Here is a 22,290-nt window from a genome sequence, read left to right as displayed (position 1 = left end):
AAAGCTCAGGAGAATGCAAATTTCAAAGGATGGCCGTAGTTCAGTTTACATATCATTTCGGAAAGTACGCTTTGGGTAGGTTTGTCTTCAAACTGATTCAAATGTTTCCTGCTTCCTTAGCAGCTAAGCCAAGGTTTGACTTGTTTTGTCATCCAAACATAGGATCATGGTTAATGATCCTAATCATAACCCGCAAGTTTGTCCTATACCACAACGTGTGTGAAACTGGCCTTTGTGTAGAAGAAAGCTTCTGTTTGAGGATTATAGGAACTCAGTCACAGCTTAATAATTGCTTCATGTTTTTGATCTTATTACTTACCCTTTCCTATTTGCTTTGCTGAAGAAGTCCTGCTAGAAACAAACAAATAATAATTTTCATTAAGCACTGCAATCAGATGATCAGTTCCTATCCCAGGATATAAATGATTATGGGATATGGCTGTGTACATCACGACAAAAGGAAGAATTGTTGAAGCCACTTTATCTTGGATAACAAAAACAAAGGGCGTGTGGGTGTGCTTTCCTTCACACATTCAACTGCAACTAATTTGTTGTCCCTTAAATATGTGAAATTACAAATTGTTTGTCATGGGTAAGACTGGATCGCATCAACAAAATTGCCGGCAATGGAACAAAAGTTGGGCCATGACCTAGCTTTCCAGACATAGCTTCAGCTGAAGACATCTAGGTCCCTGAGGCAGAATCGAGAGAAATCCCCACTTTCCATTGATGATCATGCATCATGCTCTACCAGGAAGTTTCTCTCTGCAGATCCCACTGAAATAAATAGACACACAAAGCCAACAGATTTTGTTCCATGGGCCAGATCTGCCTACTTCCAACTCTGCCACCCGTAATGCCACCTGAGCTGGCCATCTTACCTCGCCTCATGGTGAAGCTGTTTCTGCAAACAGGTACCTATGACTTAAGCTAAGAGGTATTCAAGGACAGAGCATGGCCCAACTTTGAAAAGGGATGTGGTGGTTTCATAGCTTTGGTTATCTGCCGTGTGGTACGATTATGTGGCTGGTTAGGCTGCTGTGAGAAGCTGTTAGTAGCACATGATCAACACGTATATTAGCTATTAGTTTTAGTGAACCGGTTATTTTTCTTTCTTTCACAGCAGTCTCTTACGAGGAACCTCCATTATCTTCTGTCACATTGATTTTAGTTGCTGCCTCTCGTATACTTCTCTTGGGGAAATCTTTTCCCTTCAACAGATTCTTCAAAAGCCCACGGGGCCAGGAGTCACTCTTATCTTCACCATGTGGCGCAGACCTTTGGAGTATGCACGCAATTATCACATTGCAGGTTGAAACACAAGATATTTGAAATGACTTTGGGATGGGGCATTGGATTCACATCATCAGCAGCAACAACAGCCCCCAAAATTAAAAAGGACCTTCAAGTCCATTCATACTTGCATTCTTTAGGACAGCCTTTGCCAATCGGGTGCCCTCTGACTGGTTTGGACTACAAATCCCATCAGTCCCAGCCAGTATGCCAGTGCTGGCTGGGACTGATGGGGAGTATAGTCCCAAATGTCCAGAAAACACCAGGTTGGCAAAGATGTTCTTTAGGAGAACATCTCAGGGCACTACCACCGTTTACACAGCACACACAACCACACAAGTATTTCCTGCGACAAACGTATTGTTATAAATTTAAATGCTAAACCCCCTAAATCCTAGAAATTGATAAAGGCTAGGATTTTTGATTGTTTGGGATATGGAGGGAGAATACAAGCTGCAGAGGAATTCCTGAGCTAGCTTATGCAGAACAACCTGACTGAGCTGAGGCCATCAAAGGACAATAGAGGTCCATTTGCAATACAGGAGAACTCCTTCCCCTCACCTTGAGGTGTGAAGGATACAGGGGTTTGAAAGGTTGCCAGGAAACTGTATGCTTGAGGTGACAGGAAAAGGGAGTCTGGGAGCAAGGGCTGATGGAAGGAAGGAGGAGGAAGGAGGGTGGTTGGCTGTGGGGTACAAGCACTGCTGTGGGGTACAAGCCCCTCTTGAAAGGAACATGCTGTAAGATCTGGAATTCCTCCTTGCAGACTGAAGGTGTAAATAAAGGTAAGGTAAAGGGACCCCTGACCATTAGGTCCAGTTGTGGCCGACTCTGGGGTTGCAGTGCTTATCTCGCTTTATTGGCCGAGGGAGCCGGCGTACAGCTTCCGGGTCATGTGGCCAGCAGGACTAAGCCGCTTCTGGCGAACCAGAGCAGCGCATGGAAACACCGTTTACCTTCCTGCCGGAGTGGTACCTATTTATCTACTTGCACTTTGATGTGCTTTCGAACTGCTAGATTGGCAGGAGCTGGGACAGAGCAACGGGAGCTCACCCCGTCGTGGGAATTCGAACCGCCGACCTTCTGATCGGCAAGTCCTAGGCTCTGTGGTTTAACCCACAGCGCCACCCTTCCCCTTTCGAAGGTGTAAATAGGCGAATAAATAATATTTATTAAAGCTACGACTGTCTCCACTGTGTCTCAGTTCTCCAGACCCTGGGTGAGTGCATGGAACCCCATGGGCTCTTTGCCACCACTCAGCAGAGAGAGGGGGAGGCACCCGACTTTTGCAACAGCATGAAGTGTGAGCCTCATACAAACACAGCTGGACCAAGTTCTTAGTACATGGACCTCCTGATCTGCCCTGTGGCTCTAATCTGTGATCCCAGGATCAGAGCAATTCACCAGCATCAGTGTGGATTTCTACAGAGGGCGAATATATAATGAATGGATAACTAGGGTCTAAAGAGTCGGATGTGCTGTTGTTTTGATGCCACACAAACATCTGGTCATGCTTCAGGCTTACTGGCTTCTGCTTGAGAATTAAAGAAGTTGAAAAAGGCTATGCCTTAATACAATCCATGTGAAGGAGATGAAAACAGTAAAGACTCATTAAAACAACACCCAAAGCAATTAATTCTATGGTAAAAACATTATCTCCACACCCTTCTAAGACACACTCCCTACCCAGCTGATACCATTTTATCATGCATTAATTGAGGGCTAATATTTTTATCATGAGATAATCTTTTAAACATGAACTAAACAAGAATTCTCCATCTGCTTTTCATTATTTTGTTGGCTTTTAACGCTTACCTTGTTTGTGCATCATCATCGCCCTCGATTCCATCATAAACGTCATCAGAGGGAGGAGGAGGAGGGAATCCTGTTTAAAAATTTAAAAAAGGCAAAAGCAGAGTAGTATTATTATCACTACTACTTCGATTATTATTGTTTCAGTTTATGTCACCTGGTGTAAACTGTCTCTAGGCTACTTACCTCCAAAATGCACATAAAGTAAAATAAAACATTAATACTGAAATTATCAATAATCATAGCTGTCAACTTTTCCCTTTTCTTGCGAGGAATCCTATTCGGAATAAGGGAATTTCCCTTAAAAAAGGGAAAACATTGACAGCTATGTCAATAATAAGAACAACAACAACAATCCTCAACGGTATGTACTGCTTCTACTGAAAAAAAACAGGAGATATTGTTTGCACTATTTCAATTACAGCTTCCTTCACCCCTGAGAATTGGCCATGCTGGCTGGTGCTGATGGGATTTGGAGTCCAACAACCTCTGGAGAGCATGGCTTTCCCATTCTTGCTTTAGCAGGAGGACAAGCCTTTCTGGATCATCTTGGTGCTGATGGGGGACCAGGGATGGAGGGGAAGATGCTCAGAAAGTGGTATCTTTGATTTGCTAATCTTGAAAGTGGCATTGACCTTGGTGCTTACAGGATTGGTTTAGAAATGAATATTGAAGGAGGAAGTATGGAGGCTTGGGGACTGATATTTTTCTTTGACTATATATGGCTTGTCTCCTGATTGCTGGTAGATATCACAAACCCTGGTCATACCCCAACTGATACCTTTGGAAGTAGCTAAAAGATGGGCCCCATGACCCACAAACCCCAAAATTTGGATAGATAGGAACAGCAGAACTTACCTCCTGCAGTACTTTGACTTCCACTTTGGCCATGAGAAAACAAAAGGAGGGGAAATGGTTGAAGTCAAAGGAGAAAACAGTGCAATAAATAATGCAGTTCTTAACATACTTGCTTGGGAGTAAGCCCCATTGAACATGGTGGGACTTACATCCAAAGAACACACACACATATAGGAATGCACTGAAAAGTCCATGTCCCCCCCCCCAAATGTCTGCAATATTCTGTAACCCACATAAAGCCAGGTAATTGCCTAGAAAATGGCAAATGTGATTCAAACTGGTAACCTGTGAATAAATAAATAAGGTAACAATTGCTTTGCTGGATCATGCCTGTTGTCAGGGGTTGCCAATATAGTGTCCTCCAGCTCTTGCTGGGACTCACACCATCCTTTCCAGTTAGCTATGTGGACTGGGGCTGATGGGAGTTGTAGTCCAGAAATATATCGAGGACTGAACTTAACTGTACAGGGGTCCTTTCCCTGTACCACCTTGCCCTGCAGACCACTACTAATCTAAAAATAATGTAACAATAACTTCATTTTAAGAAATTACAATAAATGTTCATCTTACTAATGTTAAACAACCATTTCCTCATCACTTCCTGTTCTGATGAAGGGTGGGCTAGATTGCACTGCAAGCCACACTAGAACTGGACACAGGTGTGGCCATCCCTTTTGACATACCTGCTGACGCTATCCTGTTCCCCGACATCATCATACACTTCCTGGTCACTGTCTGGTTGCCTCAGTTGAATGTTGACAGAAGGCCGCGGCTTTCGCTTTAACGAATCATAGTCAATTTCCACCATGGTTGTTTTAATGTAGCCGTCTAGAAAGCAAAAGCCCAACACATTTCATGACTAAGATGCAGCTGTTTTCTTTAAAACTTTGTAGCAAGACATCATAAGGGCTGCATTAAAAAAACAACAACACACCCTTTAAAAACCACTATGCAATATAGAATGGTGTTCATTGCATGGTGTGCAATTTTTTAAAATCAAATTGCTCTTAATTTATTTGTTGTGCAGGTTTTAAGAATTTTAACGAATATACAGATACATCTTCAAGGGCCAAGAATTGTGTACTAGCGACATTTCAAATACTCTGAATGGTGAGTGAACCCAAATTTTCTGATCAGAATAAATTACTCTGATTACACATATCAAAATAAGTTCTCTTAAATTTGCATAATTTATACCTACAGGAGCCTCTTGACCTTCCCAGCCACTTCCCCTCTGGATTGTCAGTGATGCGGATGATTTCGATTTTATCTCCTTGCTTGAACGTCAGGTCATTCTTCCCTCCTTTGAAGTCTGTGCAAGCTCTGGCCTGGTGAATGACTTCAATGGGGCCCACGAGCTACACAGAGGTAGGATAAGAAATGGGCGTAAATCAGCATTGTACATATGGTCAGGATTAATACTGTACAAGAGAAAGAGGGGGAGAGAGGGGGGGAAACAGGCATGGACAAACCACAACAACTGACAAATTGGAGTCAGGACCTCGGGTGAGGAACCTTTTTCAGCCTGAGGGTTGCATTTCCTCACTGACAACATTCTGGTTCCCATGTATCCGTGGTGGGCAGGACCAGAATCAAATAGTGGGTATGGCGAGAGGCACAATGTGATTCTTACACACAATTCCAGATTTGATTCCAGATGCACAGAAGTCAGAGGTGGCTACAGGCAAGCAAGAGGCATTATCGCAATCGCGTCTACTTGAGGGCACAAAGAAGTGTCAGTCAGAGAAACAAGATGTATCCTGAGGAGAACTGAGTCTTGATGCTAAGTAGAGAGGACTGGAGATCCACATTCAACCCCTGGACCTGCTATTCCCCATCACTGTTTCAGACATTTTTGCAATGGAATTATAAAGACACTAAGGACTCAGTGGGACCCGGGTGGTGCTGTGGTCTAAACCACAGAGCCTAGGGCTTGCCAATCAGAAGGTTGGCGGTTCCAATCCCTGTGACGGGGTGAGCTCCCGTTGCTCGGTCCCTGCTCCTGCCAACCTAGCAGTTCGAAAGCACATCAAAGTTCAAGTAGATAAATAGGTACCACTCTGGCGGGAAGGTAAACGGCGTTTCTGTGCACTGCTCTGGTTCGCCAGAAGTGGCTTAGTCATGCTGGCCACATGACCTGGAAGCTGTACACCGGCTCCCTCGGCCAATAAAGCGAGATGAGCGCCGCAACCCCAGAGTTGTCTGCGACTGGACCTAATGGTCAGGGGTCCCTTTACTTTAAGGACTCAGTTTTTGATTCTTTAAAATTAAAGATTGGCGATTGTCTATTATTTTTAATGCATGGCATTATCTTCTTGTTACACAATTCTGCAAAAACAACCTTGGCTGGAAAACGGAAGTGTTCCTCATTGATCATTAATGAGAAATGGTATGAAAGATATCTGAAATGAACTTGCAGTGGAGAAGGGAATACATCAGATCAATGCTATGGTAAGTTCTACTTAGGGGTTTTGTATTATGAGTTCTACTACAGTAATTGAATTGGTGATGCCAATATTTCCCATGTAATACCTCTTTAAGAAGCTACAGAACTTATATGCATCTGAATTAATTTTCTGAGAACGGTCTAACCAGTCATTGATAATTTGTTTGTAGCTAATTGTTAAGCTTTCAATACACATTTGATTGTTATAGACATAGAACTTAAAATAAACAGCAGTCGAAACATAGCTCCTAGACACATTTGCTTATTAAGAGGAGGGGATGCGGGTGGCGCTGTGATCTAAATCACTAAGTCTCTTGGGCTTGCCGATCAGAAGGTTGGCGGTTCGAATCCACACAGTGGGATGAGCTCTTGTTGCTCTGTCCCAGCTCCTGCGTACCTAGCAATTCGAAAGCACGCCAGGGCAAGTAGATAAATAGGTACCGCTGTGGTGGGAAGGTAAACAGCGTTTCCGTGCGCTCTGGTTTCCGTCACGGTGTTCTGTTGCACCAGAAGCAGTTTAGTCATGCTGGCCACACGACCCAGAAAGCTGTCTGTGGACAAACACCGGCTCCCACTGAAGCCTGAAAGTGAGATGAGTGCCGCAAGCCCATAGTCGCCTTTGAATGGACTTAACCGTCCCGGGGTCCTTTAACTTTACCTTTAATCTATTAAGACGACTGTTGGCATCAATGGGCTTTATATCTGTGCAGAACTGCAAAGTATCAGGCTGTGTGAGTGCCTTCACAGGCACCAGCTGCAACTTGTTTGCCACTGAAGTGGGTTGCAATTTAGCATTGCTAGTTTCAACTACATGCTTTAAATCTCTTCGCATGAATGCTCAGCTCCAAATCCTTCATTCAGACGTTTCCAAGCACAATTCAAAGTGTTGGTGCTGACATTTAAAGCCCTAAACGGCCTCGGTCCAGTATACCTGAAGGAGCGTCTCCACCCCCATCCTTCAGCCCGGACACTGAGGTTCAGCGCCAAGGGCCTCCTGGCAGTTCCCTCACTGCAAGAAGCCAAGTTACAGGGAACCAGGCAGAGGGCCTTCTCAGTGGTGGCGCCCGCCCTGTGGAACGCCCTCCCACCAGATGTCAAAGAGAACAACAACTACCAGACTTTTAAAAGACATCTGAAGGCAGCCCTGTTTAGGGAAGCTTTTAATGTTTGATGGATTACTGTATTTTAATATTTTGTTAGAAGCCGCCCAGAGTGGCTGGGGAATCCCAGCTAGATGGGTGGGGTGTAAACAATAAATTATTATTATAATTATAATTATTATTATTATTTAAGGTTTGCACTCAAATAAAATAGCAAAAGTGTCAAATAGATAGGGATGGGCAAATCTGTTTATTTTTTCTAATATTAAATTCAGCTTTCCACATTTCCATATCAGTTTGCAATTATTATTATTATTATTATTATTATTATTATTATTATTATAGTCCCATGGAAGTTCACCAGCATTTTAGTACAAATTTATCCTAATGCTCACCTTTCTGTATGTAATTTTGCCCTAATGTATGCATTTTTGAAAAGCAATTTTCCCTAATAGAATGCATTTTTTTAATGTTAATTTCACTAGTGCATGCATTTATAGGCACTCTTTACTGTAGTACTGTATATAGATTTTTTCCACACATTATTCTCCTGGAGAATTATAATGCATGATTTAGAGAAGTGCAAATTTTGAAGGGAGGCTGTCTCAGTTTGCTTGCTGTTTCAGGAAGTGCGAATTAAATAGGTTCACCTGTAAATGTGAACTGAACTGAATTTATCCCCCATCTCTACAAACAGAGTATCTTTAACAATGCTAAAGGATAGTGTATTTGTTTTCATTAAAGTTTTTTTAAAAAATAAATTGCTAGTTTAAGCCTTACTTTGAACTTCTTCCTGATGTCCTGCTCTTTTTTCTCTTTCTCCTTTTGTTCTTTCTCTGATTTCTTCCTTTCTTCCTTTTCCTTTTTCCTTTCCTCATCTCTAGATGTAGGTCTGTGAAATAAAAAGTGATTGATACTTAACTCATGAAACAGCAGAGGACAAACATCTCTTTCACCTCTTTCACTTCTCTTGAAAGATGACCATATCAGGAGCCATGTGCTCAATGGTTGCTGTTGGGTTGGATCTAAGCTTAGCTGTCCACAAATGGAAGAGCTCCTTCCATGTGAAGAAGGCCTTTGACCCAACCTTTAGAGACTGCTGGAATCATAGAATGGTAGAGTTGGAAGGGACCGTGAGGGTCACCTAGTCCACCAGCCCCTCTGAAATGCAGGAATATTTTGCCCAACATAGGAAGATCAATTTTTTCTGGTGCCCTCCTTCACTGTTCCAGAGTGCCCACAAACCCTTAGGAGAAGAGTTTTAGAAGCTACAAGGGAGATAAAGCCAAAGCCACTTTTCTTCTTCCCTCTTCTGCTGCTGGAAGCGAAGTCTGGATCCAAGTCAATACCTTCTCAATCTAGCCTAGATGTTGCAGAACAGCAACTTCCATCATCTCCGATTAACAATATTCGCTTATGGGAACTGTGGTCAAATTATCTGATGGACAACATGTTGGCTAGACCTGCCCTGGCCTAGAAGATGATAAAGCTGCAAATTCAGGTTTTGGATCTTTTGTCCACGGTTATGCAATGGTGTCTGCCATTTACTCGCAGGTCCTCTTACTCTGCTTATGTTTTGTCTCTCTGTTACTTCAGTTGTGGGATCCCAATAATCAGAGAACCACCATATCTGGAGAGCTGCATATTTCTTACCTCATTTCGTTTATATCTTCATATGTCTCCCCTTCACTGTTGAGACTCTACAAAGAAAAAAGCGACAAGAAATGAATGAGAAAGGGGAAATTATAACGTAGTTCAAGTGCCACAATTTCTTTTTAAGACTAGTACTAGGACAGCAAATTGTATGTGGCATTTCATTATTTCAAACCCAATTTGTTGTATGAAATAAGGTCTTCTTTAGAGTTTGACCATTCAGCTATTTAGGAATATCAAATATTGCCCAGACCGTAGCCATTTCCAGGTGTTCATTCCGGGTATAATGAACACATGAATGTCACTGAGTTGTATCTACTGCCACAACAACTTCTCACTCACCCTGAGCCATTCATTGCAGTCCTTTACAATCTCCTTTCAGCTAAGCCCTTCCAGAGACTACAAACAGAGCAAGGCCGTCAAGCACTTTGTAGACTGCGGTAGGGGGAACCTGTGGCCCTCCAAATGTTGCTGGACTACAAATCACATCATCTCCAGCCACTGGCAATGCTGGCTGTGGCTGATGGGAGTTGCTGTCCAGTAACATCTGAAGAACTACAGGTTCCTCAACCCTGTGGAAGACCACAACACATGTTCTGCGGCCCTTGCTTGGCTTATGGGTCACAAGTTGTGTACCCAAATTAAGATGTGTTGATCCAGTGACAAATGAATGTTCCCACTGCTTATTACTATTAATGATCACTTCTTTGATTTATAACCTACTGTGGCGTTTGCCCTCCTCGGTGGGTCATAAGGAAAGGGTTAAATGAGTGTGAAGTGATTGGCCAGTGGGAACCCAAGGGGAGGAGTTAGAGTTAGAGTTGGTGTTATTTGGAAGTTAGTTGGGAGTTGGAGAAGGAAGAGGGAGGATAAGTCTGTGGGTTGGTCTAGTTTTGATGTGAGAGTGAGTGAAACTGTTAGGAGGAGTCAGATAGACAGATGGGATAATCAGTTAGAAGTTATTAGGAAGGTATAGGTCAGTAAAGAAACTAAGATTAAGAAACTGACAAGAAAAATTATCTGAAACCATAACCTTGTTAATGCTTTTAAAATAAACTTGCTTATTTGATTTAATGTTAACAACTGTCTGGACTCCGTGTGTACCCGAGAGAAACGGGTTGGTGGCAGCGGGGAAGCAATCACAGTGGTGGCACAGGGATCAATAGACCGTCAAACGTCCAGCGACCCTGTGTAATCGCCACACCCACCTTCGACTTTAAGGTCCCAGGGCGTGAAACATCCATATCAAAATAATTAAATAATGCAAAACATTAAAATATTAAAATCCAATGCAGATATCCAAATGAAACAGTCTCTCTCCCTTTCCCCCCTTTCCACAAACACACAGGTAACAGAACCTCCCATGGCACCCCTCTGCATTCATGAAAGCAGGTGTTAATGAAAGACAGTTGTGATGCATTTATCTATGTTGTGAATGGTGATACTGACCTCATCTGCATCCCCATTTCCTGAAGAATCAAAAGGCAAACATTGATTGTTAATTTTCTGTTGCAGGGAAGATTTTGTATATAATATAATCATATCTGTATATAATAAGAGGGTAGAAAGTCTATAGATTGCCCTCTAAACAAAACGTGTTGAGCAAAGGACAGCGTTGCCTAGGACAAAGTTAGGCAAAGTTATTTCTACTTGCAAGAATTTTTGCCTAACTCAAATACAGATTATGCCATATATTTATAGTCCTCAGTATCTTTCCACATAAAACTAAATATATGGCATAATCTATATTTGATCAAAACTGAAATGAAATTGTAGCAGATGAATATACTTCGTGCCAGCTGCTTATCAGCTATAGCAGGCTTCCTCAGCCTCAGCCCTCCAGATGTTTTGAGACTACAATTCCCATCATCCCTGATCACTGGTCCTGCTAGCTAGGGATCGTGGGAGTTGTAGGCCAAAAGCATCTGGAGGGCCGAGGTTGAGGAAGCCCGTGCTATAGTATTCACCTCAAGCACCACAACCTGATTTTAATTCCCCCCTTCTGACTACATACTGAAAACCAACTATATATTACGTTATGTATTACATGCTATAAATACATGGCATAAGGTTTATATATACATGCTATATTATTATAAATTATACTCTGTAAAAATACTATTTGTTTAAGTTTCTCATTATCTGTATTTTATCAATACATTTATATAACTTTGACTGCTATTAATTATTATTATTGTTATTGTTATTGTTATTGTTATTATTGTTATTATTATTATTATTATTAGACTTTGGCAGCTATGGCTTCTTGCAAGGAATTCTAGGTACTATAGTTGGGCAAGGTGTATGAATATTCAGGATTATCTGTTGGGAGATCCCCAGCTCTTCCTCACAGAAATAAAGTGTTATTAGGGTTACCTGGGAGGAGGGAGTAATGATCTAGGTTTATAGGACATCCCGATTCATAAGGCTGTATTGCAACAGCCATCACCGTCATCTTATATAGCAGCAGTGGGAAAACCAGGCCCATCTTGTGGCATTTGGGCCATAAGGTCATTTAGGTCAGTTATGCCCACCTTCACTGCACCTCATGTCATATATAACCGCCAGTCAAGCCCTGTGCCAATGTCTGTGTACTGGAGTTTGCCAGCCCCAGCAACCAGCTATTTGTTGGCACTTTGTGGGCTGTGGCTTTGTTCACATGGTTTAATTTCATGCCATGCAGGCAAAATTGGGTCACCTGACATCACCAGAGGATTGACAGGTGGGTGGGGACTGGGGGAGATAAGTTATCCAAATGGCACCATCCACGCACAGACAGGAGGTATTGGCCGAGAACCCCTAGGTTCTCAGAAGTACTTGGGGAAAAGCTTCTGCCAAAAACCAGTCTGATAAGGACTGAGCATGGATGGAGGGCATGGAACACTGAATGGGCTGCCTGTAAGGGAGAGGCGGTAATGGAAAACAGTGGAAGGGGAATGGAGTATAGTGGAAACGGGGGTGGCTGGCACCCGAACAGGAGCACTCCATATTTTAACACTTTCTTGCAGTTTTGACTTACAAATTTTCTAATGCCCGTCTTAACAAAAATGTTTTAACCTTACCTCCAAATTCAACATCATCATAGCTTTCTTCATTGTCCCTATGAAAAGAAAAAAGTAAACAGGTTCAAAGAGAAAAAAGATGCAACTGCAATTCCCGTAACACTCTTTTGACTGAAAGCCAACCCATCAGAGAAGAAGAAGAAGAAGAAGAAGAAGAAGAAGAAGAAGAAGAAGAAGAAGAAGAAGAAGAATAGTAGTAGTAGTAGTAGTAGTAGTAGTAGTAGTAGTAGTAGTTTGGATTTGATATCCCGCCTTTCACTCTCTTTAAGGAGTCTCAAAGCGGGTAACACTCTCCTTTCCCTTCTTCCCCCACAACAAACACTCTGTGAGGTGAGTGGGGCTGAGAGACCTCAAAGAAGTGTGACTGGCCCAAGGTCACCCAGCAGCTGCATGTGGAGGAGCGGAGACACGAGCCCACTTCCCCAGATTTACGAGACTACCGCTCTTAACCACTACATCACACTGGCTCTCCATAAACTCCAGGTTTATGAAGCCTATGGCCCAGATTCAGCTGGTTCAGTTGACAGAAGCTGGGACAAGAACACCCTCTAATGAAATTAGGTTTCCCCATTCCTCCATGCAATGAATTCTGCTCCATATTGATCCAGAGCAGACCCCAACGTATAGTTAGCAGAGTAAAAACATAAAACACGATGCAGGATTCCCAATAATAACTCAGAGGCAATGAACTTCATTCAGCAGATTGTTTTTTTGTTTCTTGTTTTTGTTTTACTACTGAAGGCAAATGAGCTTTACAGTCACAATACAACATCTTCAGGATTGGTACAGTCCACAAGAAATCCAGCTGCAGCAGACTTAACTTAAACTTACAATAAGACTAAAACCTTAGCACTTAAGCATACTATGTACAGTGGTATCTTGGTACTCGAACAGCTTGGCTCCTGAACAAATTGGCTCCTGAACGCCACAAACACGGAAGTAAGTGTTCCAGTTTGCGAACGTTTTTCAGAAGCCGAACATCTGACACGGCTTCTGCTTGGGTGCAGGAAAGTCCTGGAGCCAATTGGAAGCCATGCCTTGGTTTTCGAACAGTTTTGGGAGTTGAACAGGCTCCTGGAAAAGATTAAGTTTGAGAACCAAGGTGCCACTTTACTGACCACCACACCAGAAGGAGGAACAGAAAGTGAAACCCAGGCTCCTTCTGGCCTATAGTCAGCATGACCTTGAGTGAAAGAGATAACAGAACCAGTTTGAACCAGCTGTTCAGCTTCTCTGAAGGAATAACTGAAACTTTGGGAACTTTCTGCTTGTTTCTAGGCAGAATAGGAGCTTGCTTGTTAGCTAGAAACTTCTAGTTTGAACCAGTTTGTATTACACAGAGAAGCTTCTAGAACCTTCTTGAATTAATTAGAACAGGAAAGATCTCTGCACTTTAAACCAGTACTTTCTATACCCAAAAATGCAAACCTGACACCCCCACAGATTTAGCCCCCACTGATCCCAAGGAGTCCTAAGTAAAGGAATACAGGCCTGCCGTCTTATTAAGTTTGAATCTGACACCTTTCCCTGGCAGGTTTTATTTTCTTTTTTTTCTAACGGGTGTAGCAACAGCAAGAAATCTGGAGATGAAGGCAGAGATTGGGAAGGTTTGTCACACCTACAGCTGGGTGCACCAAGGAGTGGTCTTGATCACATCCAGGGAGCCCTCAGTAAAGACAACTGTCTCTTTCAGACATATAATATATAATATAATTTATTATTTCTACCCCGCCCATCTGGCTGGGTTTCCCCAGCCACTCTGGGTGGCTTTCAACAGAACATTAAAAACAGAATAAAACTTCAAACATTAAAAACTTCCCTAAACAGGGCTGCCTTCAGATGTCTACTAAAAGTCGGATACAGTGGTATCTGGAAGTCTGTTCTTACACCAAAAGCGTTCTTAAACCGAGGTGCGCTTTCCCCAATGAGGCTTCCCGCTGCTGGTGCCCTTCCACCAGTCGGCTTCCATTCCTCTTCTGGGGCAAAGTTCGCTACATAGCTGTCAACTTACAGATTTGAAAATAAGGGACAAGCAGCCTCGGAAATAAGGGATCAGCAGCCAAAATAAGGGATTTTCCGAACACAGGTATGCTCAACTTCTGAGCCCCTCCGAGCCAAAGGCAGAAAGCCCAGCCAGCAGCCAAACGAAGTCTCAAGCGGTGGTTCCCACAGCGCAGCAACCCGGCAAAGGGGATGCAGCAAGGAAAACCACCGTCACCTCTCCCCTGGGAAGCGCTGTGCAAAGGCGAGTCCCCAGGCAACGCAGCCGATTTGATCGGCACAAGGCATGCAAGCTCCACCCCCCAGTCGTTCTTAAACTCCTTATTGGGTGAGCAACGCAGCCAAGCAACACAGTTGGAGCCTCCCTCCTCCCTGGCCAGCAGGCAGGGAGGGTGAGAAGCTGCTTCCTTTGAAACCCGGGAAATTTAAGGGACATCATCAATAAGGGACAGCAGCGGGACACAGCGCTGGGATAAGGGACTTTCCCGCCAAATAAAGGACGGTTGACAGCTATGGTTTGCTATCTGGAAAACCTACTTCCGGTTTTGCGGAGTGTGTTGCCCAAATCGTTTGTTAACAGGCCTGTTCTTAGACCGAGGTACCACTGTAGTTGTTTATTTCCTTGACATCTATCTGATGGGAGGGCATTCCACAGGGCGGGCACCACTACCGAGAAGGCCCTCTGCTTGGTTCCCTGTAACCTCACTTCTCTCAGGGAGGGAACCGCCAGAAGGCCCTCGGCGCTGGACCTCATATACTGAATCCATCGAGGCCATTCAGCAACATGCAATCCTACTCCTCCATACATTCCGATAGCATCATATAGCAAGGCATATGTGAGTGAGTGCATGTGTGTAATTACATAAGAGGAGCCTGGTGGATCAGGCCAAAGGTCCACCAAGTGCAGCATCTTGTTCCACAGTGGCCAAGCAGGTACCAGTGGGAAGCCTGCAAGTGCAATAGCATTCTCCCCAGTTGTGCTCTCCAGCAATTAGTATTCAGTGTCAAAATGTGTGAGAGCCCTTGGCTGTGAGTCCAGGCAGATTTGCTCCCTGCCTTGCATCCCTGCCGGGATGGCATGGCCCAGACTGACTCCAGCTACAAAAGCTGAAATCGCTGAAAAGATTCTTAGGCTGGGTAACCAATTATGTTTTTTTTTGGGGGGGGGGGAGGGGGTTGTTGCTGTTATTTATATTATTATTTTTTGTATCTTTATTTAAGATCTTATCATAGTTTATGCAGAAATTGTTCCGTTTGGTTGTGTATTTCTTGATGTTTTATTTATGGTTTATGACTACTTTTGTTATGTTTGCATAACAAAAGATGTTTGCAATTGGTGAAAACTTTGGCCTCATAGACTTATCTTTGACCCTCACTTAGAATACCGACACTGAGAACATCTTGCCATAGGGCCAAACTAGACAAGAATGGTGCCCACTTTTATTTGATCATATGTTTCTTCTAGAATCACATATTCACACATAAAGGAGAGGGGGTTGTGGTTCTTATTTTAACCAAAGGGAGACCTAGAATCATAGAATCATAGAGTTGGAATAGACCACAAGGGCCATCGAGTCCAACCCCCTGCCAAGCAGGAAACACCATCAGAGCACTCCTGACATATGGTTGTCAAGCCTCTGCTTAAAGACCTCCAAAGAAGGAGACTCCACCACACTCCTTGGCAGCAAATTCCACTGTCGAACAGCTCTTACTGCCAGGAAGTTCTTCCTAATGTTTAGGTGGAATCTTCTTTCTTGTAGTTTGGATCCATTGCTCCGTGTCCGCTTCTCTGGAGCAGCAGAAAACAGCCTTTCTCCCTCCTCTATGTGACATCCTTTTATATATTTGAACATGGCTATCATATCACCCCTTAACCTCCTCTTCTCCAGGCTAAACATGCCCAGCTCCCTTAGCCATTCCTCATAAGGCATTGTTTCCAGGCCTTTGACCATTTTGGTTGCCCTCCTCTGGACACGTTCCAGTTTGTCAGTGTCCTTCTTGAACTGTGGTGCCCAGAACTGGACACAGTACACCAGGTGAGGTCTGACCAGAGCAGAATACAGTGGCACTATTACTTCCCTGTAATAAAATGTTTACCTGCAATAAAATGTTGCAGTGTGAAGTGCTCTGGGCTGTTTTTTAAAGGTTTTTGCCTCCTAGTGTTCCCCCTCCCTAACCTTTTCCCCTTCTGCAAACCTTGGCATTATGCTGATCATGCTGATCTTTCCCTTTTGTTTTCCAGTAGCCATGTTTTGGCTACAAAGCCATCATTACTCTGCACCTGACTCCATTGTTAGTATATTAACATGAAAAGTGATGTGAATGAGGGGGCAGAACACTTTCTCCTTCCTCTGTGCACTGTCTTCCCTTGCCCAGTGAATTTATTTTTCTCCTGGCCTCGCTCACTGCCAGTAAGTTCAGGTGACAAACTATGGGGAGATAAGGCAGAGAAATGTTTAGCTTTCTACTTTCATGTGTGGGGGGGAAAGACACCCCCCATCTTTGGCATGAATAGGGGGCTGCTTAAGCATCACTACAGAAAAGGGGAAAGAGGGTGATCATTTGCATAAAAATCGCTTATGCCCATTTATTTTAATATAGTCACAAATACATTAGCTGGCTGAGGATGATGGGAGATGTAGTCCAAGAACATCTGGGGTCCAGAGGTGGATGATTAAATAAATGTGGGGGCTACTGGTGCATTATGTCTAGTTTGCCTTTTGCATGGCCTCTAGGGTTCAAGGATATGCTGTTTACCTTCCCGCTGCAGCAGTACCTATTTATCTCCTTGCACTGGTGTGCTTTCAAACTGCTAGGTTGGCAGGAGCAGGGACCGAGCAACAGGAGCTCACCCCATCGTGGGGATTCGAACCGCCGACCTTCCGATCGGCAAGCCCAAGAGCGCCATCCATGTCCCTTGACTGTGTCAAGGATAGCATCCTCATCACAAAGCAGCGAAAGAAAACAAGGGGCATGATGAGTGCCAAAGACAAAGTACTTCAGGATGACTGTACGGGGAAGACACTTCGATAGATGTGAGATCAGAAGCTCCCTCATTCCCCGTGAAATGAGAGCAGAATGTAACCTCCTCCCCGCCCCCACGCAGATTTCACATTCATTTACACAGAGACATACCTGGGCTTGATGTTTCTTGGGGGAAGTACCGGAGCTTGTGCTGATGGATGGGAAGCTGATGGAGGAGGCGGTGGAGGCAGCTGGGTGGTAGTATGCAGGGTCGAAACAGGCAGTGGAAGTACAGGGTGTAAACCTGCCGCATGGGGTTTGCTGGAGCCTGCAAGGGAAGAAAAAGTTATACAGTGGTACCTTGGGTTACAGACGCTTCGGGTTACAGACGCTTCAGGTTACAGACTCCACTAACCCAGAAATAGTGCTTCAGGTTAAGAACTTTGCTTCAGGATGAGAACAGAAATCGTGCTCCGGTGGCACGGCAGCAGCAGGAGGCTCCATTAGCTAAAGTGGTGCTTCAGGTTAAGAACGGACCTCCAGAACGAATTACCGCATTTTTTGCTCTATAAGACTCACTTTTCCCCTCCTAAAAAGTAAGGGGAAATGTGTGTGCATCTTATGGAGCGAACGCAGGCTGCGCAGCTATCCCAGAAGCCAGAACAGCAAGAGGGATTGCTGCTTTCACAGCGTAGCGATCCCTCTTGCTGTTCTGGCTTCTGAGATTCAGAATATATTTTTTCTTGTTTTCCTCCTCCAAAAACTAGGTGTGTCTTGTGGTCTGGTGCGTCTTATAGAGCGAAAAATATGGTAAGTACTTAACCCTATACTTAACTGTATAGTGGTACCTCGGGTTACAGACGCTTCAGGTTACAGACTCCGCTAACCCAGAAATAGTACCTCGGGTTAAGAACTTTGCTTCGGGATGAGAACAGAAATCGTGCGGCGGCAGCAGGATGCTCCATTAGCTAAAGTGGTGCTTCAGGTTAAGAACAATTTCAGGATAAGAACGGAGCTCCAGAACGAATTAAGTTCTTAACCCGAGGTACCACTGTAATATTTAAGGGGGAAATCACAGGGAGCTCCATTTTTATACACAGGAGGAACCTAGCATTGCAATTTGCATGAAGGATAGATAGGGAAGGTTGAATCTATCCATTTCAGTTTCTCTCGCTTTCTCTTTTTCTTCCAGTCGTCTTCTCATTCCCACAGCAATTTGCAGTTTGATTTTAAAACAACAGCAGCTTACCATGGGAACTTTAGTAGGCGCATGTTTGCTTAAAAAATAAAAAAGTTCCCAAATTGCTTAATTGTAACAACATCCACTTCCTACTGCGTCTGCAGAAGTTTCCTTTTTCTTGCATGCTACTTAATACACAGACGCTTGTATTTCGTTGCCATCTTGCTAGATGTAGGTCTTTCAATGCTGGTAACTGGCATCTGCTGCGCCTCTTATATATAAGTGTGAGAATGTGCCATAGAAAGAGCAATGATTTGGATCTCCCTGCATTTTTATTTTTTACTTTAATGCAGTTGTAGGGGACTTTGGATAGAGCAAAGCGTGTTCTCCCTCATGGAGAGCACGTGTTGCGGTGGGGGCTGACAAGATACCTCACTGTTGCTGGGCAAAAGAGTTTGGCCATCTTTAAGCAGGGGCGGGCTGTTACTGGGGAGATTTATATGTTGCCATTTATTGATTGACAGCCCCGTTTGTTAAATACACTGCACACAGTGACGAGCTTCCTCTTTCGCCGCGTGCTTCGGGTCACCCACCCTCCCTCCCTAATGTTAGGCTGTTTGCTTGACCTTGCTATGCCTGTCATGGGGTCGTCTGCCATTGGGGCAGGGGCCTGGTAGGAATGTTGTCCATTTGGCTAATTGGCTGGTGCCATTTGGTTTTTGCCTACTGCGTAGCAAATCGTCACAACACATAAAGTTGCGGTTAGGAATTGGTTTGGGAATTGGTTGGTGGAGGGGTATGGATTTGGCTGTGCCTGCCCCTCCAAAATGCTGCTGCTGCAAGGGTTTTCCATTAAAGGAACCCAGGGGCTCGCCATGCTTTTGTCCGAACCCCCTGGCAAGGGGCTAGGGCCACGCAAGAGCCCCTGGGAGCATTCTGGGGAGAGGTGAGGCATGGTTCCCAGTCCCGTCTCTCTCCTAAGGTAACTTACCCTTTCTGACTTTGTGGGGGGTGCGAATATCAGAGCTGTCCCCGTGCGGGGTCAGTTAGTTGCTACCAATGCCTAAGCAACCACTCACATTGCTGTATTTTTGATAAAGTTGTGGCCAAAATTATGCCAAAAACCTTAAACAAAAATCAAGTGTCATTGTGTTCTTATTTGGGGTGTCTTGGGGACCTCGACGCGCAATGATGTTCAACCCTTCCCTGTTCTTTTTCAGCTTGCTTCCCATAAGCTGTTGTCAGACCTGGTGTCTGGGATGGAGCACGGCAAAGGCTATATACAATAATGTATCAATGTAAAATGAAAAGCAATCAAATCGTACATCAAGGAGGAAATGCCAAGGGACAGAGATAAGCTTTCCTTAAAACAGGACGAAAAGGAGACAGCTGAGTATTTAAAGTGCCAAAGATCCATACATAAGGGGTTTAGTAAGTGAGATTAGTATTTAAAGTGTGGTGGCGCTGTGGGTAAAAGCCTCAGCGCCTAGGGCTTGCCGATCGAAAGGTCGGCGGTTCGAATCCCTGCGGCGGGGTGCGCTCCCGTTGCTCGGTCCCAGCACCTGCCAACCTAGCAGTTCGAAAGCACTCCCTGGTGCAAGTAGATAAATAGGGACCGCTTATTAGCGGGAAGGTAAACGGCGTTTCCGTGTGCGGCTCTGGCTCGCCAGAGCAGCTTTGTCACGCTGGCCACGTGACCTGGAAGTGTCTCCGGACAGCGCTGGCCCCCGGCCTCTTGAGTGAGATGGGTGCACAACCCTAGAGTCTGTCAAGACTGGCCCGTACGGGCAGGGGTACCTTTACCTTTAAGAGTAAGGTGGAGAGCTGAGAGAAAGCAATAGAGATAAATAAGAGACAGGGGCAAGACAAACAGTGAAGTTAAAACAAGTTCAAACTTAATACGTACATGACAATAGAAGAAGCAAGTGAAGAGCAGTCGTCTTACACAATTAAAACACAAAGTCCACCCACTTCCCCCATCTTTTATTTAAATATATTTACTTGCAAAATTAATGTGCAGTTAACTCCAATAAATTAATAACTATAAACATATTTTTTTAAAAACAAATTCTTAAAAATAGTTAACGAAAATTATTTAAATGCAGGAAGACTTAGTTCTAGCAATATTTTTTTTAAAAAAAGAAAAATCGCAACCCAGAAACATATATACGCTACACATGTAGAAATACACTTATAAATAGATATTTAAATTATTCATAATTTCATGTATAAGTTGCTTTTTTTTCTTAACTCAAAAGTGATTTATATAGCACATGCATTAAAAGCAGCACAAAACTGTTATAACGGTGAAAACAAAAGTATGGCTATGCATCTTTCATGGTGATGGATGTTTAAAAATAATAATAGTGCCCATTCCCCCCCCCCCCCTTCCTGGGGCGAATAGCATCCAGGAGCACACTTTTTGGTAAAATGTATTTGTATGTTTCCCCTCCATAAACAAACAGAACAAACTTTTAGAAATATTATAGAAAGCGATTCAACAGCAAGCCTAGCGAGTTATGTAATAAGTGTCCGGGAAAAAAGTAAAAATAAAATAAAACTAAGAACAAGAAGTTGAAAGTGAAAGTTTAGGGAGGAACACAACAGGTTCTGTGCATTTAATTTGAGATAATGATGCAGCATAAAATAATAGGAAGTTTAAAGTGATAGTTAGCATAAGGAGTAGCTTGCATTTATACAGCATTCAACAGGTGTTCCTGATTATGGAGGTGCAACGATGGGGGAATGTTAAACTGGCCAGCTTTCTACTTGCCATTCAGCTATCGCAGGCACAGGAGCTCTGTCCTGGTTTCACTTCTAATATTGTGGCCACCAAGACTGTTGGAAGTCCGAAGCAGTAAAATGGGGGTTCACAAATTTGGAAAAGGCAGATGGTTGATCCTTCTGGAACTTCGCCAGTTCAGAACATAGATGGGGGATGGCATTAACTTAAATGTTTCCACACATCCAAAAGCCCCTGTGGCAACCTTCCTTAAAATTCTATCTGATGTGCTAGTTTACTTTTGTTTTCAACATGAAGGAAGCTTTCTACATGAGAAAGCTTTGAGACTTTCCTGTTTTAATTCCAAACAGGGACAGGTTCAGAAAGGCTGTACAGTGGTACCTCGGGTTACATACGCTTCAGGTTACATACGCTTCAGGTTACGGACTCCGCTAACCCAGAAATAGTATCTCGGGTTAAGAACTTTACCTCAGGATGAGAACAGAAATCGCACGGTGGCAGCGTGGCAGCCGCGGGAGGCCCCATTAGCTAAAGTGGTGCTTCAGGTTAAGAACAGTTTCAGGTTAAGTACGGACCTCCAGAATGAATTAAATACATAACCAGAGGTACCACTGTACACTGATTTCCCCTCTGCCCCCACCCTGCTGCCCCTTAGGATAAATGAACATTACTGGACTTTTCATCCCCATATCTACTTCTAGCCTTCCTGCTGGTGGTCTAGGCTACATATTACACGCAGAGGCATACATGGGCACCCAGAAGAGCAGGAGAGGGACATTTGCACCCTCCACCCCCACATGGACCAGAAGCCCCATTTTTCAGAGTTTTTTGCGTTCGTAGAACATGAGATATGAGACAAAATGTATGCACACTATTCTTCTTCATTTTTTGTGAGAAACTAGGCTGTGTCCCCCACCTTTCACTGTTCTACTTAGCCTCTCTCCGCCTGGAAAAAAAATATCATTGACTGTATATAACTTTTCCTCAAAACTGCTTTCTAATCAGGAAAAGCAATATCCAGAGTGATGATTTGGCATCAGAAAGTCAGAGGGGGTGTCGGCATAGAGTGAGCAGGTGCTTAAGCTTTTCTCTTGCTACTGTTCCATCCTTCCAAATCGCCACATCTAGCAGGGTTTCCTCCCTCACGAAGTTCCCAGTGCAGGCAAGCACACATTAAG

At 43.8% G+C, this 22,290-nt stretch overlaps 1 protein-coding gene across 5 annotated transcripts in view; it reads right to left on the bottom strand.

The window, feature by feature from the left end:
• FYB1 (FYN binding protein 1) overlaps positions 1 to 22,290 on the bottom strand; it is a 55,239-nt gene that overhangs the window by 17,428 nt on the left and 15,521 nt on the right. For 2 of the 5 annotated variants that reach the window (XM_028749113.2, XM_077936410.1), the window contains exons 3-13: positions 17,361 to 17,517; positions 12,225 to 12,262; positions 10,612 to 10,631; positions 9,163 to 9,209; positions 8,290 to 8,401; positions 5,165 to 5,321; positions 4,647 to 4,791; positions 3,964 to 3,986; positions 3,109 to 3,178; positions 1,135 to 1,278; positions 320 to 351 (exon numbers count right to left, since the gene is read on the bottom strand). In XM_028749113.2, the coding sequence (XP_028604946.2) occupies positions 320 to 351; positions 1,135 to 1,278; positions 3,109 to 3,178; positions 3,964 to 3,986; positions 4,647 to 4,791; positions 5,165 to 5,321; positions 8,290 to 8,401; positions 9,163 to 9,209; positions 10,612 to 10,631; positions 12,225 to 12,262; positions 17,361 to 17,517 (945 nt within the window). The remainder of the gene's footprint in view (positions 1 to 319; positions 352 to 1,134; positions 1,279 to 3,108; positions 3,179 to 3,963; positions 3,987 to 4,646; positions 4,792 to 5,164; positions 5,322 to 8,289; positions 8,402 to 9,162; positions 9,210 to 10,611; positions 10,632 to 12,224; positions 12,263 to 17,360; positions 17,518 to 22,290) is intronic. The other 3 variants (XM_077936411.1, XM_077936412.1, XM_077936413.1) reach the window with 3 other exon arrangements.

Source organism: Podarcis muralis, chromosome 11, assembly GCF_964188315.1.
Source record: "Podarcis muralis chromosome 11, rPodMur119.hap1.1, whole genome shotgun sequence".
In the NCBI taxonomy this organism is placed as follows: Eukaryota; Metazoa; Chordata; class Lepidosauria; order Squamata; family Lacertidae; genus Podarcis; species Podarcis muralis.
This window is presented reverse-complemented; position numbering and strand designations above follow the sequence as displayed.